The sequence below is a fragment of the Anastrepha obliqua genome, chromosome 1 (assembly GCF_027943255.1).
Source record: "Anastrepha obliqua isolate idAnaObli1 chromosome 1, idAnaObli1_1.0, whole genome shotgun sequence".
NCBI classification, from domain to species: domain Eukaryota; kingdom Metazoa; phylum Arthropoda; class Insecta; order Diptera; family Tephritidae; genus Anastrepha; species Anastrepha obliqua.
In genome coordinates, this window is record NC_072892.1 from 170137221 (window position 1) to 170151746 (window position 14526).

At 38.2% G+C, this 14526-nt stretch overlaps 2 protein-coding genes across 2 annotated transcripts in view; both read left to right on the top strand.

The window, feature by feature from the left end:
- The window catches only part of LOC129240867 (putative mediator of RNA polymerase II transcription subunit 12), a 123613-nt gene that overhangs the window by 104880 nt on the left and 4207 nt on the right, over positions 1-14526 (top strand). The gene's annotated exons all lie outside the window — the stretch shown is intronic.
- Positions 3664-6052, top strand: LOC129240860 (neprilysin-1-like). Its single transcript, XM_054876897.1, has 2 exons — positions 3664-3678; positions 3748-6052. Exon 2 carries the CDS (start codon positions 3801-3803, stop codon positions 5862-5864), a length of 2064 nt encoding a protein of 687 aa, XP_054732872.1. The 5' UTR covers positions 3664-3678; positions 3748-3800; the 3' UTR covers positions 5865-6052.

Genomic DNA, 14526 nt, shown 5'->3' on the forward strand with positions numbered 1-14526 from the left:
CCTTCTTCAAAACCTTTAGTTGGGCATCCGGGTCTGGCTGGATTCGTATGTTTTTGTATGGGAATATGAAGCAAATGCGTCCCATTTATAATTAATTTCTAAGTATCGCAGGTATATATTTTTAATTTCTTACTTTTTTCTTTGCTTTTGTCATGCACTGAGATCCCAACAGAAGCAAAAATAGTCGCTGAAAATATTTTGTTTTGTTCTCTATTTTGACTCATTTCAAAGAAGGTTGGAGAAAAGAAAGTTCATTTTATAAAAAACGAGGTAATATTTATTTATAAATTTGATAGAAGGCAAGCAAAACATGTGTAGAAGATTTTTGAGTGCTGCTAACATACAGGATTCTTGCTTACAATGCAATAGGAATGAGTTTTTCGACGCCTCCTTGCAGACAAAGACGACAATATCTCTCTGAGCTGTGAGCGTATCGACTCCGGTTGCTTGGTTGACTACAATATTCCCAGAGATAGGAATTGGTTTGTTGAAAAGTGACTCCGACCAGTGAATTGAGAAATAACAGCTGGATTATTCATATGATTTTCGATGTTTGCAAGGGCCAATGTGTTCGATAAAATCGTCGAAAAATTTCGTCTCGCATCACTTTTTCTGAGCCCATCAACTTCCTTGCAAATATTTACAAAACGTTGCCAATGCCATGACGTCCAACATGTCGCAAAAGCAAGCAAAGATCCATCGAGTTGTTGGCCGTTTTGATGGGCAGTGTGCGACCGTTTGATCCACGCTATCGATGCCAACCAAACAAGCTATGTGTGCATTATAGTAAATAAAGAACGCTGGTGTAAATTTTTAAATCCTTTTTTTGGTCCTGTTCGTGGATTTTTTTTTTTAAGTTTATATTCATAAATCGATAGAAAATTAAATTTCAGGAAGCTGAATGGAAGCTGAAGTCGTTAGCTATAATAAAAATATGTGAAATTACTAATGCCCCAAAATGTCCGAATAAGACTCCGTATTAGCTGTTGCACCATCAGGCGAAAATTCGTTAAAATCTTGAGCATCGTTTCCTTTTTTGCCTGAGCACAAAGTAGTATTTTTGGTCTTGCGTCATTCCGCGCTCTCCACTCACTCACCAGATGTCTGGAATGCGTGTCGTACTCATACGCAACCCACGTCTCGCCTCCATTAATCGTGTGTTTGATGAATGTTTGGTCGGGCTCAGCTTTGGAAATAATGTCTTTGGCGATATCAATGCGGCCTCTCTTTTACATGAAGTTGGGGACCAACTTAGGTTAGCACCAACTTTGCAGCAACATGGCGCAAATCCAAATCATTAACTGCAAAGTCCTGAACGGATGCATAATCGATTTTCAGATCCTCTGCCAGCTCTCTGAGTTAGTTTGCGGTTTTTTTTTATCAACTTTTCTGGGCTTCATTTCAATGTTGATTTCATCAATTTGTGATCTCTGCGACCTGCCACTACGTTCGTCATCCTCGGTGGCCCCACGATCTCCTCTTCTGAAGCGTTCATGCTACTCGGAAGCGCCTGTTTTCTTTAATCATTACCGATACTCTTTCCAAATATTTCTAAAGTTTTCACACCATTGAATTCATTTTTAATACAAAATTAAATGCAAACTCGTTGTTGTAAATTCAAATACATTTTTGACGCTTTAAAAAAATCAAAAGCCCGTGTAGAAGTGGATTTTTCAAGATGCTGAAAAAGTTTTGGTAGGAATGTTTATCACAGATATGTGTGCATTGATAAAGCTGCCAGTGTTTTGATGAAGCTGAGTGTCAAGCTGCACTGAAAGCTTTTGCTAATCCACGCTGCTCTTCAAAGTTAGTCGGTGAATGTAAGTCAAAACTGAACAGTATTGCAAAACACAACAAAGTTAGTCTTATTTGGGTGCCTGGACATTTTGGTATTGCAGGGAACGAGTTAGCTGATAAATTGGCAAATGAAAGCTCTGAAAGTATGCCACTAGGCCCTGAACCCTTACTAGGTGTCGAATCCGCATCGATTCAACTATGGATTGACGACTTCATGAGGTCTACCCATATAGGAGATTGGTCTGGGTTGAACTCGTGCAGAGTAGCCAAGTACTTTGTGAAAGAAGCAAGCAGGAAAATAGCGAAACTCAGCCAAAAACTCAGCATAAAGGACCTGAGGTGGGTGTAATTACGGGGCACAACGCCTATGGTCAGCATATGGCTGCCCGTCAGCCAAATATGCCTATCCTGTCTTGAGGTTGTCGACACTGAAGGGCATTTTCTCTGCAGCTGTGCAGTGTTTTCTCGGATCAGACTTGGGCTGTTGGGCGGCGATACACTGAGTGTGGATAAAGTTCATACTCTTCCTCTTCCGGATCTCTTAAGATTCTTCAATGAATCTAAGAGATTTGTGGAAGAGTGACGTCAAACTAATTTTTCTGTCTTACCACCCACTTTTTATTCTTTCTAATGAACTCTGTCCGGGTACAATGATCTCCCGACTGAGTGCTTGGACTTGTCCAATCCCCCACAAATCTAATGTAATCTAATCTAATAGATCAGTGTGGTTTTGCATAAGCGAACCAACTGTATTTTGGTAAATAAAATATTGAAATAATTATGATAACCCATAGTTACTTAACGCAATGCAGTATATCTCCTTGGGCTTTTCTTAAAATATTGCTCCCTGAATTTTACTACACCCTCTTAAGACACAAATTTTATTATACGAGTATTTCAAATGTATCAATAAAAAGTATTTTTGATCAAAAAATTTACATTTAACCCACAGTAGAAAAAAACTTCAAGAGGTAAATTAAAACTCTTTCGAGGGCGTGCCTGTATACCAGGTATGAAATTGGTTTAGTTAAAGCTCCACACAAAAACGCTTATATGGACCGGTAGTGTTGTTCGACCGCCGTAGCCGAATGGGTTGACGCGTGACTACCATTCGGAATTCACAGAGAGAACGTCGGTTCGAATCTCGGTGAAAACACCAAAATTAAGAAAAACATTTTTCTAATAGCGGTCGCCCCTCGGCAGGTAATGGCAAACCTCCGAGTGCATTTCTGCCATGAAAAAGCTCCTCATAAAAATATCTGCCGTTCGGAGTCGGCTTGAAACTGTAGGTCTCTCCATTTGTGGAACAACATCAAGGCGCACACCACAAATACGAGGAGGAGCTCGGCCAAACACCCAAAAAGGGGGTACGCGCCAATTATATATATAGGTATAATATATATTGCTGTTCGAGTTCGTTCCTCAGCTTTGCGCTTTTTCACTCTTCCACTTTCAGTGTCGCACTTGACGAAATCGTACTAGTTCTAATGCAGAATTCCATTTTACCAGTTCAAACATTTTCTGCAGGGTTTGTTTGCAAAATACTTTACAGCTAAAAGAAAAACATTAACTCTGACAAATTCATTTGATGAGTAAGATTTAGGAGCAGACACGAGCTCGTGGGTAGTTCGGAGAGCAGCAGTGCAGAGTGTGAGCGGCAATTAAACGGCTGCTACTGATGAGTGGAGCGTGCTAATCGTTTAAAATGTGTACAATTAATTAAAAAAGATTAACTCAATTAAGGTTGGAAGCTACTAAGTATTGCGCACGCTAAGATGTCAGATGAGAAAACTGATATTGGTATTTAGTACGCGATGAAGGCACTCACGACCGATGGGTTAGTCAATATTAGGAAAACGGCGCGTATGGTTCGTAGAAACGGTAAACAGCAAACGAAACGAAATATAATAATTCAGAAAAATTAATATACATAGACACATTTTTTTTTAGTGTGATCCGGGGTTTGCATTTCATGTCATTTTTATTTCGAAGGACTGTGCAAAATGAGCAATTTTTCGTACATCAGCGCGCTGCTGGCGGCTGTTGTGCTATTCGCAGGCTTTTCTGCTTCGCTGCAATATCCGCTTGCACAAAACTACAGCAGCGGCATTCTACGCATGGCCAAGGCTGCACAAATGCACGCCTACCTGGACCCCATCAAGGATTACTGTGATGACTTTTACGAGTACGCCTGTGGCAGGTGGCGCAAATTGCAGCCCACCTCCGTTGGCAAGCCCAAGACTGCATATCTGGATCAGTTGCAGGATTTGTATGTGCGCAAGAGCGTGGATATGCTGCAGAGCGGACTCGAGTTGGACAATTCGGCCGATCGCATACTGACCAAATTTTTCGAGTCGTGCCGCAATAAGGCCGCCGTCCAACAGCTGGGTGTGGAGCCAATCTTGAAGGTGGTGGATTTGCGTGGTGGTTGGCCGACGATTATGTCGCACAGCTGGTATGAGTATGAGTACGATTGGCTAAGGGTGGTCGCTGATTTGCGCCGCCGCTTGGGCGTGGATATATTGATTGGTTTGGAGGTGGTGCCCGATTTTGCAGAGGAGGATATGAATCGACTGAAAGTGGGTGCGCCAAAGCTGAAATTAGGTGACAAGCAGCATTACTTGGACGATCGTTACGATGACGAGCGCGATGACTACAAAGAAGGCATAGCGGAAAAATTGCACAAATACTTTCCGTATATGAGCGCACATTGGGCCGAGGAGGTGGCACAGCAAGTGCTCCATATTGAACAGCAGTTGGCTAAAGGGCTGCCAGATAATCAGCAGTTGACATTAGTGCAGACGTCACGTCAACGTTTTGTTAGCGAGTTAAAGGTGGCTTATGGCAATTATGTCGATCTTAATCGCTACTTAACGTTGGTGGTGAATCAGACGATTTATTCGAAAGTTTACGAGACGCCACAGGAATACATGCCCAATCTGGTCGAGGTTATAAGAGACACGCCGAAGTTGCATATAGCCAATTATACGATGTGGCGTGTGCTTGATCATCTCGACTACGCAGGCGAGATCAATGTGGCGAACAACGAAAACTGGTGCGTGCGCAAGATTATATCCTTCTTTCCAGCGCAGTTACAAAGTATGTTCAATCGCAACTACAACAGCGTAACCATGGTGAATGAGTTGCAAGCGACGTGGTCAGATATTAAGAACATTTTCCACAATGAACTCGCATCGCCACAGCTCGAATGGATTTCGGAGAGTACGCGCAAAAATGCCATACAGAAATTGGAGAAAATACGACTGAAGCTGATTGCGCGCGACGATGCAGAGTTTGCGGCGGAGTTGCGCGATTTGGAAATACGACGCGATCAATACTACAGCAACTTGATGAACGTACTGGAGTGGCAGACACAGCATAATTTACAAACATTATTCACCAAACCACAAGCTGTCCAGCCTGAGATGCGTTTGCCACACTACAACCCGATCAACAATAACATCGAAATACCCATCACATTCCTGCAAACGCGTTTCTTCTGGGATGCTGAGTATCCGCACGCTTTGCGTTATGCCACACTTGGCTTCCTGCTGGCTCACGAAATGTTGCGCGGTTTCGATGCCAATGGACGGCGTTACGATCAGCATGGCTATCAGCGATCGTGGTGGGATACATCCTCGGCAGGTGCTTACGATGAGCGCGCCAAATGTTTCGATAGAAACCAAAACAACAAATTTTATCATCACGATCGCATGACCCCGATCGCACTTGACGCCAAAATGAGGGAAGAGCGTATTTTAGATAGTGGCGCTCTGGCGATAGCCCAACTCACCTATCAGCAGTGGTGGGAGAATGTGTACGATAGGGGAGACGTGCCGAGCAAGGAGACATTGCCGCTGCTGGCGCATACGCCGCAGCAATTGTTCTTCATTGGATTTGCGCAGCTGTGGTGCACGGATTATCATGAGTCAGTGGAGACATTTGAAGGCACACCTGAGGCGGTGCGTGTGAATGGGGCGCTAGCCAATCTCGACGAATTTGCGCGCGAGCTGAAGTGCGACTTGGGCAGTGCAATGCATCCGGAGAAGAAGTGCGAGGTGTTCTAAGAAAAATGAATTATTATAGTATGTGAAATGCCGTAATTAAACGAAAATCCATTATTTTATTTATGAGAATTTAAAATCATACAGCGACAAAAAACAGAAACACTAACGATCAGCTATTTTAAGTTTTCGCTTCAAACACTTCCAATGTATTTTACACAATAAACAACAAAATATTTGTTATTACTAAACATTTCTTTGCAACTCTGATTAGTTCAGTTATGGAGTACGATGCCAAGCTTGGAGTTCATGGTATGCCAGTTTGTAAGAGTAGGCTGGTATAAATGCAGAAATAATGGGTTTGGAATGAGGGATGCGGATGTAAATGAAAATGGAATTAAACAAGCTGTGTGCGGTGTATTAACGTAGTTAGCTCCTTTTTGTTTATTTGAAAGCCGTTTGTATGTCATTTGATGTAGAATATGACTTTTTTCAAATGTCAGCCGTTATAGGGCGCCACGGATCCGAGGGCTTCAAATTTCAATCTTTGCTGCGTGGCAAGATTAACATACAAGAAAGTTGCTGTGTGGAGCTCATAAGCTCACAAAGGAAAAATAACAGCCGCAGATATCAGAGCAGAGCACATAAAGTACGCCACTAAATTTGTATGATAACAGTACGATGCAGATTGAGAGATGTTAATTTAATTGATCGCTAGAAAAAAAATTAACAAAAAAAATAAACAAAAAAAATAAAAAATAAAAAAAACACAATAGACAACGAAATTCATGTTTTTTTATTTTTTTATGTTTTTTAATTTCTTTTTTATTTTCAATTTTTTTAATGTTGTTTTTTTATAGCGATCGATTAAATTAACACTTCTCTCAATAGACAACGAAGTTCATGTTTTTTTTTTTATTTTTTTATTTTCATTTATTTTCTTAATTTTTTTTTATTTTCATTTATTTTTTTAAATTTTTTTTTATAGCGATCGATTAAATTGACATCTCTCAATAGAAAACGAAATGCATGTTTTTTCTATTTTTTTTAATGTTTTTTTATTTTTATAATTTTTTTTATTTTTTTTTATAGCGAATCCTTTTTTTAAATTGTTTTATAGCGATCGATTAAATTAACACCTCTCTCAATAGACATCGAAATTCATGTTTATTTTTTATTTTTATTTTCATTTTTTTTAAATTTTTTTATAGTGATCGATTAAATTAACACCTCCCTCAATAGACAACAAATTCAAGTTTTTTTTATTTTGTATTTTTTTATTTTCATTTCTTTTTTCAAATTTTTTTTATAGCGACCGATTAAATTGACACCTCTCTCAATAGACAACGAAATTCATGTTTTTTTTATTTTTTATGTTTTTTAATTTTTGTTTTTTTTTTCATTTCTTTGTCTTAATTTTTTTGTATAGCGATCGAGTAATTAACACCTTTTTTTTATTTTTATTTTTTTTTTAATTTTTTTATAGCGATTTATTTATAATTTTTCTTTTTTTTTTTTGACAGCTTCGATACGCATAAATTGCCTTTTCATTATAATAATAAATAATACAAAATATTTGGCTTTAGCGGTATGTCTAATGCTAGAATTAAAACCCTTGCCCGTTATTTTAGCATGCTCGACATACTGTTTGCCAAGGTGGCAGTCGAATGAGTGGGGTTTGGCCACCAGCTATGTTGAAAAACAAAAAAGTGTACGCAACTTCGGCTGTTGCGTCACCAAGTATTCGGCTGCAGAATTCTTATTTTACACATATTTACACACTCGTCCGATAAATCATTGTTCAGACGGCTACGAAGCAACTTCAGTGGAGACTGTTTTGATTGATTGGAGACTGTGTTCGTATATCACCAATGAAAGCCAGTTTTTTTCGTAAGCAAACCGCTGTCATCACTCATATTACGTCAACCCATCAGCTGATTCCTTAAAAATCATTGAGAGCCGGTTAACAGTTTGTTGCTGGCCACACCTCTAAAATGTTTTCTGAAGCCGAAGCTGAACCGAACTGAGCTACCGCTTATTCTATCAATGTTCGTCTGAAACGAAACCGAACATTTTAAAGGGCGCAAAAAGAATTTTCCTCAAGTGGGCCACCTAAAAATATTCATTCTAACACCCCCACTTCTGACACAATATCGCACAGGAGGAACTCAACCAAACACCCAACAAAAAATGCACGCCCTTATTATATATAGATATCCGGTGTTTTTTTTGTTTTTGTCGAGACAACTAGTAAGTAAAGCACTAAGACACAATCAAGTGCATTTTTCTGCACTCGGATTCTTTTTTAATTTTCTTTAACTCTACCCGGCCTCCAAAGAAATCTCCTTCTTAACACATAAATGCCAAAGACCTCAAACCTGATTCGAGCGGAGGTGGAGCAGACTCACAGGAAGTGGTCCGCCGTCTCATCCTCCTCTTCACAAGCTGGGCAGAGTACACTGGCTGAGATGCCTACCTTTTCCAAGTGCTTTGCCTATAGAAAGTGGCCCGTCATCAGTCCAACCAGCTGTTTGCAGTCCCTTAATGACAGAAAAATTTGCGACAGTCGCTCAGACATGACAGGTAACATCAGTTCTGTCCATCTGAAGCCTCTCTCAGTCTACCACGCTCGCTTGTGGGTTGTAGTAACCCATTTGTTAACCGTGGATTTTGATGACTGCAGAAGGGAGTGGTAGTACGAGCTCCGGTCCAAAGAAGTTGGCCTCAGAGCTTATCCTAGCTAAGGAGTGAGAGATGTCGGTACCCACGATACCCACGTGCTCCGGGACCCATGTTAGCATCGGCTTGTTAAGTCTACCGGTATAGTTCAACCTGGATTTACAGGACTCGACTACCCTTGAAGTGGTTGGTGGACTGTCATGGCCTTAGAGCGCAGCTTGGCTGTCGCTGCAGACACATCGATGTTTAGCCTTATAAGAATTATCGAAGGAAATATTGGATTGCTTCTCTCAACTCTTCTTGACATTTAAATTTTTTTATAAATTAAAAAAGCCGTTGAATTTAAAATATAAAAAAACATAATTAAAGCCACATAGGTGTAGTTATAGTAAAAAACCTCAAAAAAGAATTAGATAATGCTGAAGAAACCGCAACGACCTTTTTAAAAATTAGTACTTTATTTTATTATATTTATAACCTCGAATATAACAAAAAAGTGTTTTTCGGCTCTTTTTTAAAGAGATTCTCTTAACACAAGCGTTAAATACAAGAATAGATTTTTAAAAATCTATTTTTTCCTTCCAGTCATGGAACGTGGAAAAAAATTATTGCCATGTATGGTATTTATTAGCGCGTGAAGAGGGGAAAGGAGGAGAGGAAGAGGGAAAAAAGTGCTTCAATTGGGTGCAGGACTGGTTCAAAAGGCGAGATGAGTATTCACAAATAACTTTTGGATTTTTTTTCGCGCTTTCTCTATCAAATTAGAAGAGGAAATAAAAGGGAATAAAATGTCAGTAAGAAAGACCTAAAATTCCGAGGCTAGAGAAAATAAAAAAATGCTGAATCAATTTAATATGGTCACAATGACAATCTGGTCACACTGTGTGGGCTAGTTTGACGACATGAAAATCAGCTGTTATTATTAAATTTTCTGAGAGCAATGTAATGGGACTACGATAGGTGGCAGCTCTTAATCCTCTCTAACGTGCCACATTACTGGTCTTTATGAAATCAGTTTTAATACAGTATTTAATTGTTTTAGCAATCTGAATGCTTGTAATAAATAAGGAAAAAACAGTGAGGTCTATTGAATTTTTCAACGAAAAAAAAGTAATGCAAAAAACAGTAATAGGTACCATATTATTATTAAATAATTCCTTTGAGAAAAAACGGCACACATTCGGTTTTTAAGTTAAAAAGATTCAGCCCTCTCATAGAATCCGTCGTAGAAAACCTTCGAATACGAATGTCTACTACAAATACGAAAAAATTGTAATCGTAGGTTCCATGTGAATACGAAAAAAATGCTGCCAAATTCAAATGTCAAATTTTAATATTTCAAAAACAGTTATCTTCAATGTAAAGAAGACAATTTGGCAAATAATCTTTAAGTTTTTGTCAAGTTAGCTGAATTTTCAAATTAAAATGTATTTGTTGACGTGTGGGGCTCTGGTAATTGAGAAGGAAAGTGAGAGAAGCAAACGGAATCTCAGAATTGAGCGAAAGATAGTGAGAGATGCAAGCAACCCCCTCGATATGGAAGAACCATTGTAAGTGCTCGCCTTTTTGTTTGCTCAGGCTTATCAAAAATTAACGGTTAAATAAAACTGCATTTACTTACGTTTTGAGTTTTATTATTATTATTTAACTCCAGTTCTCCGACTATCCTCTGTTTTCCGGTTTCTTGCGGAGGGAGGCTATCAGCACGGAGTTGGCAAAGATTTCAACGTGTCAATGGGACAGTGGACCTTTAGCTAAGTACTAAAATATGTATTGGTGTCACTACAAACACGATTGTGTCCTCAGTGGGTAAATCTCGACATGAGTGCTAATGAAAAACGGCAGAGCAAGATGGAATTCTATCAAAAATATAGATTTCCTGGCATCTTTTTGTGTGTGAATGGAACGTACATGAAAATTATTTCCCTCACTAAAAAAAAATTCCATTACTACAACCGTGATTACATATATTTCTCATACTTGAATTTAAATATAGCTGGGTTTTAAGCGCATGTGTATGTGAAATTGTACCTTTTAAAAGTATAGAATTTGATTAAAAAGTTTCAATGGCAAGTTCAATCATCAGCATCACCTCTCTCTAGTTTTAAACACAGATTAAAATATACTAGCATACCAACATACATACTTACTTACATACTTGTATATATCCGCCTTTTGTTTTTAAGTACCTAGCAAGTTGTTTTTGTAAACTTTGTTTTCGTTTTCACTTGGGAAGAGAGAAACTTAGAATTCATCTGAAAAACAAACATCTGAATTCGTTTTAATTCTTATCACTCACTATTGGACAACAAACAGCCTACTAGGCCATTAAGATAAGCCTCACAGGCAATATTTCAAGGTGAGAATATTTGTTTATTATTCACTCGGCGTTGGTGTGGTGAATAGGTAGATAGGTAGGGTGGTTGTCATAAAGACACACTTAGACCTTTCGCAGGTCCATTGTGATACCACTGGAGCTTATCCTTACCCTACGAGTTCCTTTTCAAACCATCCGGTAACTATAATAAACGAGCAGAGCTTCGTTAGTTTTAGATGGGATATGTCCGCTACATCGCACAGTGGTCCCGCCGCGTAGGAAGAGCGGTCATAAGTACTTTTGGCGTGATAAATGACTTTTTAGTACGTTTTTAAGTTGAGAAATGTTTTTATTTGTTAAAAAAACACTAAGACATATAAAAAGTAATATATATATAATAAGAATATATATAAGATATAATAATAATAATATATAATAAAGTAATATATTATATAATATAATTAATATAAAAAGTCAAAGGAAAATTAGGTACTCACATTTTTTATATAATAGGACTATGTTTAAGTTCGTGCGGTTTTACAACAGATGGCGTAACTTGATTATTATTCCATCGATCCACATTTCCAAACATTCATTGGAGAGCTACTGTCGTAAGGCACAAACGTCAGTATAAGTTTTTTATTTGAAGCGTAAACAACAATATTTTTACCACACTTGAAAATGTCGAATTTCGTGCCAAATAATGTGTTTTTGCGGGGAATTCTTCTTCATTATTTTAATATGAAGAAAAAAGCAGCCGAAAGTCATCGTATCTTGGTGGAAGTTTATGGTGAGCATGCTCTAGCTGAGCGAACGTGCCAGAAGTGGTTTGCACGCTTTAAAAGTGGTGATTTTGGCTTGAAAGACGAAGAACGCGAGGGTGCGCCGCCAAAGTTCATGGATACCGAATTGGAGGAATTGCTCGATCAAGATCCGGCTCAAACGCAAGAAGAGGTTGCAAAAACTTTGGGAGTTGATCAATCAACCATTTCCAAACGTTTAAAAGCCATGGGAATGATCCGAAAGGTAGGCCATTGGGTGCCGTATGAATTGAAGCCAAGAGACGTTGAACGCCGTTTTATGGCATGCTAACAACTGCTTCAACGGCACAAAAGAAAGGGTTTTTTGCATCGAATTGTGACTGGCGATGAAAAGTGGGTCCATTACGACAATCCAAAACGTCGGGCAACGTATGGATACCCTGGTCATGCTTCAACATCGACGTCGGCGCAGAATATTCATGGCCTGAAGGTTATGCTGTGTATCTGGTGGGACCAGCTGAGTGTTGTGTATTATGAGCTACTGAAACCGAATGAAACGATTACGGGGGATGTCTACCGACGACAATTGATGCGTTTGAGCCGAGCACTGCGAGAAAAACGGCCGCAATACGCCGATAGACACGACAAAGTTATTTTGCCACATGACAATGCTCGGCCACATGTTGCACAAGTGGTCAAAACATACTTAGAAACGCTCAAATGGGATGTCCTACCCCACCCGCCGTATAGTCCAGACCTTGCGCCATCCGATTACTATCTCTTCCGATCGATGCAACATGGCCTGGCTGACCAGCACTTCCGTAATTACGATGAAGTCAAAAAATGGATCGATTCGTGGATTGCGGCAAAACCGACCGAATTTTTCACAAAGGGAATCCGTGAATTGCCAGAAAGATGGGAAAAAGTAGTAGTAAGCGATGGACAATACTTTGAATATTAAATTTGTAACCATTTTACGTCAATAAAGTTTCAAATTTCGAAAAAAAACCGCACGAACTTAAACATAGTCCTATTAAATTTTTTTTATTTCGTTTAAAGTTTTCCATAAATCTTAAATTATAAACAATAACAGAAAAAAACATTAAATTCCGAAAGGAGGAGCATAAAGTATACTTTGATGCCAGTTGACTTATTCTTATTTATGAAAACAATAAAATATTTGCTTCCAAAAAAGTTAATGTACTTAGAAATACAAAATTTTAACTCAATAAATCTAACACTTCTCTTGGCATCATAGATTTCTTTTTACATGCTAATTTTCGTAGACTAGATATAAATGGATCGGAATTAAGAAGACGCCTGTGCAAAAGATCCGTGTTAGTGACAGTTCTTGAGTGCTTTCTGGTATTGTCACGTCTGAATTGTTTCACTAATTTATTACATGATTCAGCTGCCTCCTCTGATAATTTTCCAATTGATAATAAACAATGATCGATCACCGTTAGGCAATTTTGAATGAATAAAGTCTCTTAATAACAGATACTGATGTTTGGTGAGTTTTGCCTCATTAAATAGAGACAAAACTTCGTCCGTATTGAATTCTAAAGAATTTGAATTTGATTGCTTTGAATTACTTAGTATTGCATGAATGGCGGAACTATCAACATTAGCTAGATCGGATAACCTGCGACGCTTTGTCCTCTTGCTGCAATCCTCAAAATCTTTTCTGTGTCTCTGCCTGTGTTCGCTGGGAGAAGGATTCGTAGAGTTTGTCAACTCGCCCGACTCCCGCTTTTTCAACACACATAATTCGGTTTCAGTTAACCAATTACTGTACTTGGCAATCAGCCTTGTTTTTGATCTTTTCACTTTTTTCCAGTATCGAGAAATCCGTGAACAGATCCAAGAAACACGATTTTCAGCGGTTTCAAAGTTTAAATTCTCAGAGTTTGGTAAAGCTTGAATTATGTTCTTCAGTACGTGGCGACATCTATCAACATCATTTTTAATGCTATTGTAACATAACCACGTGTCTAGAATATGCATGCGCGTAAATGAACACTTCAAATTTACACCTAAAACAAAAAAAATCTTTATTGGCAATCTTGGTAGAATCACATTTTTCAAAATCCTACACATAGGTACAGATCAGAGCCTATATCAAGCGCAATCGCAGCTGGAAATTATTTTTCCTTAAAGAGGACATATGTAAGAATATTTTAATGTATGTTTCATTTGTGCAGATTCGTGCGAACTTAGTTAAAACTTTACAAACTTCTTATAAAAAAAAAATAAACGGCAAATTTTAAAGTACGTATTTCGTACGGTCTGAAAACCTATTAAATAATAATTAAAAAAGATAAAAAAACGTTTAACATGTCGTACATTCCTTCAACTTGAATTTCCATTGTACAACAATTCATAAACACAGTAATGCTTAGAAAAATAACACTTCCCGGAAGTACGGAGCGGAGATTACGCTAACTATCACTTTTCAAATTCTCTTACTTTGGAGGCACAATTATAAGTGAATTGTTTGTGCAGTTGAAATTTTTTTTGTACTCTAAGTTACTATGACTAATGAACTAACATTTAGCTAAATATTGTTGCATAATTTTAACATGACTATTTTCATCCAATGTCCTATGGCGGAACTACTGTGCATCGGTTAGAAATGCTGTATCAAGAGTGCGCAGCCTTCTCATAGCTAAGGTTTCACACTCACATAAAAGGTGTCTGACTGTTTCTTCTTCTTCTATATTAAGACAACTTCTACAGAAATCGAAGTACGGGAGTCCTAACCTTCTAGCGTGGCTGCCTATTAAACAATGACCAGTTAATACTCCTATCATTTTTCTTATAGCTTCTCTGTTAAATCTTAGCAAGATCTTCGATCGACCGCTATGGTATGTATATGGAATAGAAATGGCTAGATCTACATTTAGAAAGGCCTTAAGGTGCCATAAATAATTAAATAGATTTTGCAATTATTTATTAAATTGGCTTT

Coding starts and splice junctions, on each gene's coding strand:
- LOC129240860 (XM_054876897.1), top strand. CDS start 3,801: ATGAGCAATTTTTCGTACATCAGCGCGCTGCTGGCGGCTGTTGTGCTA.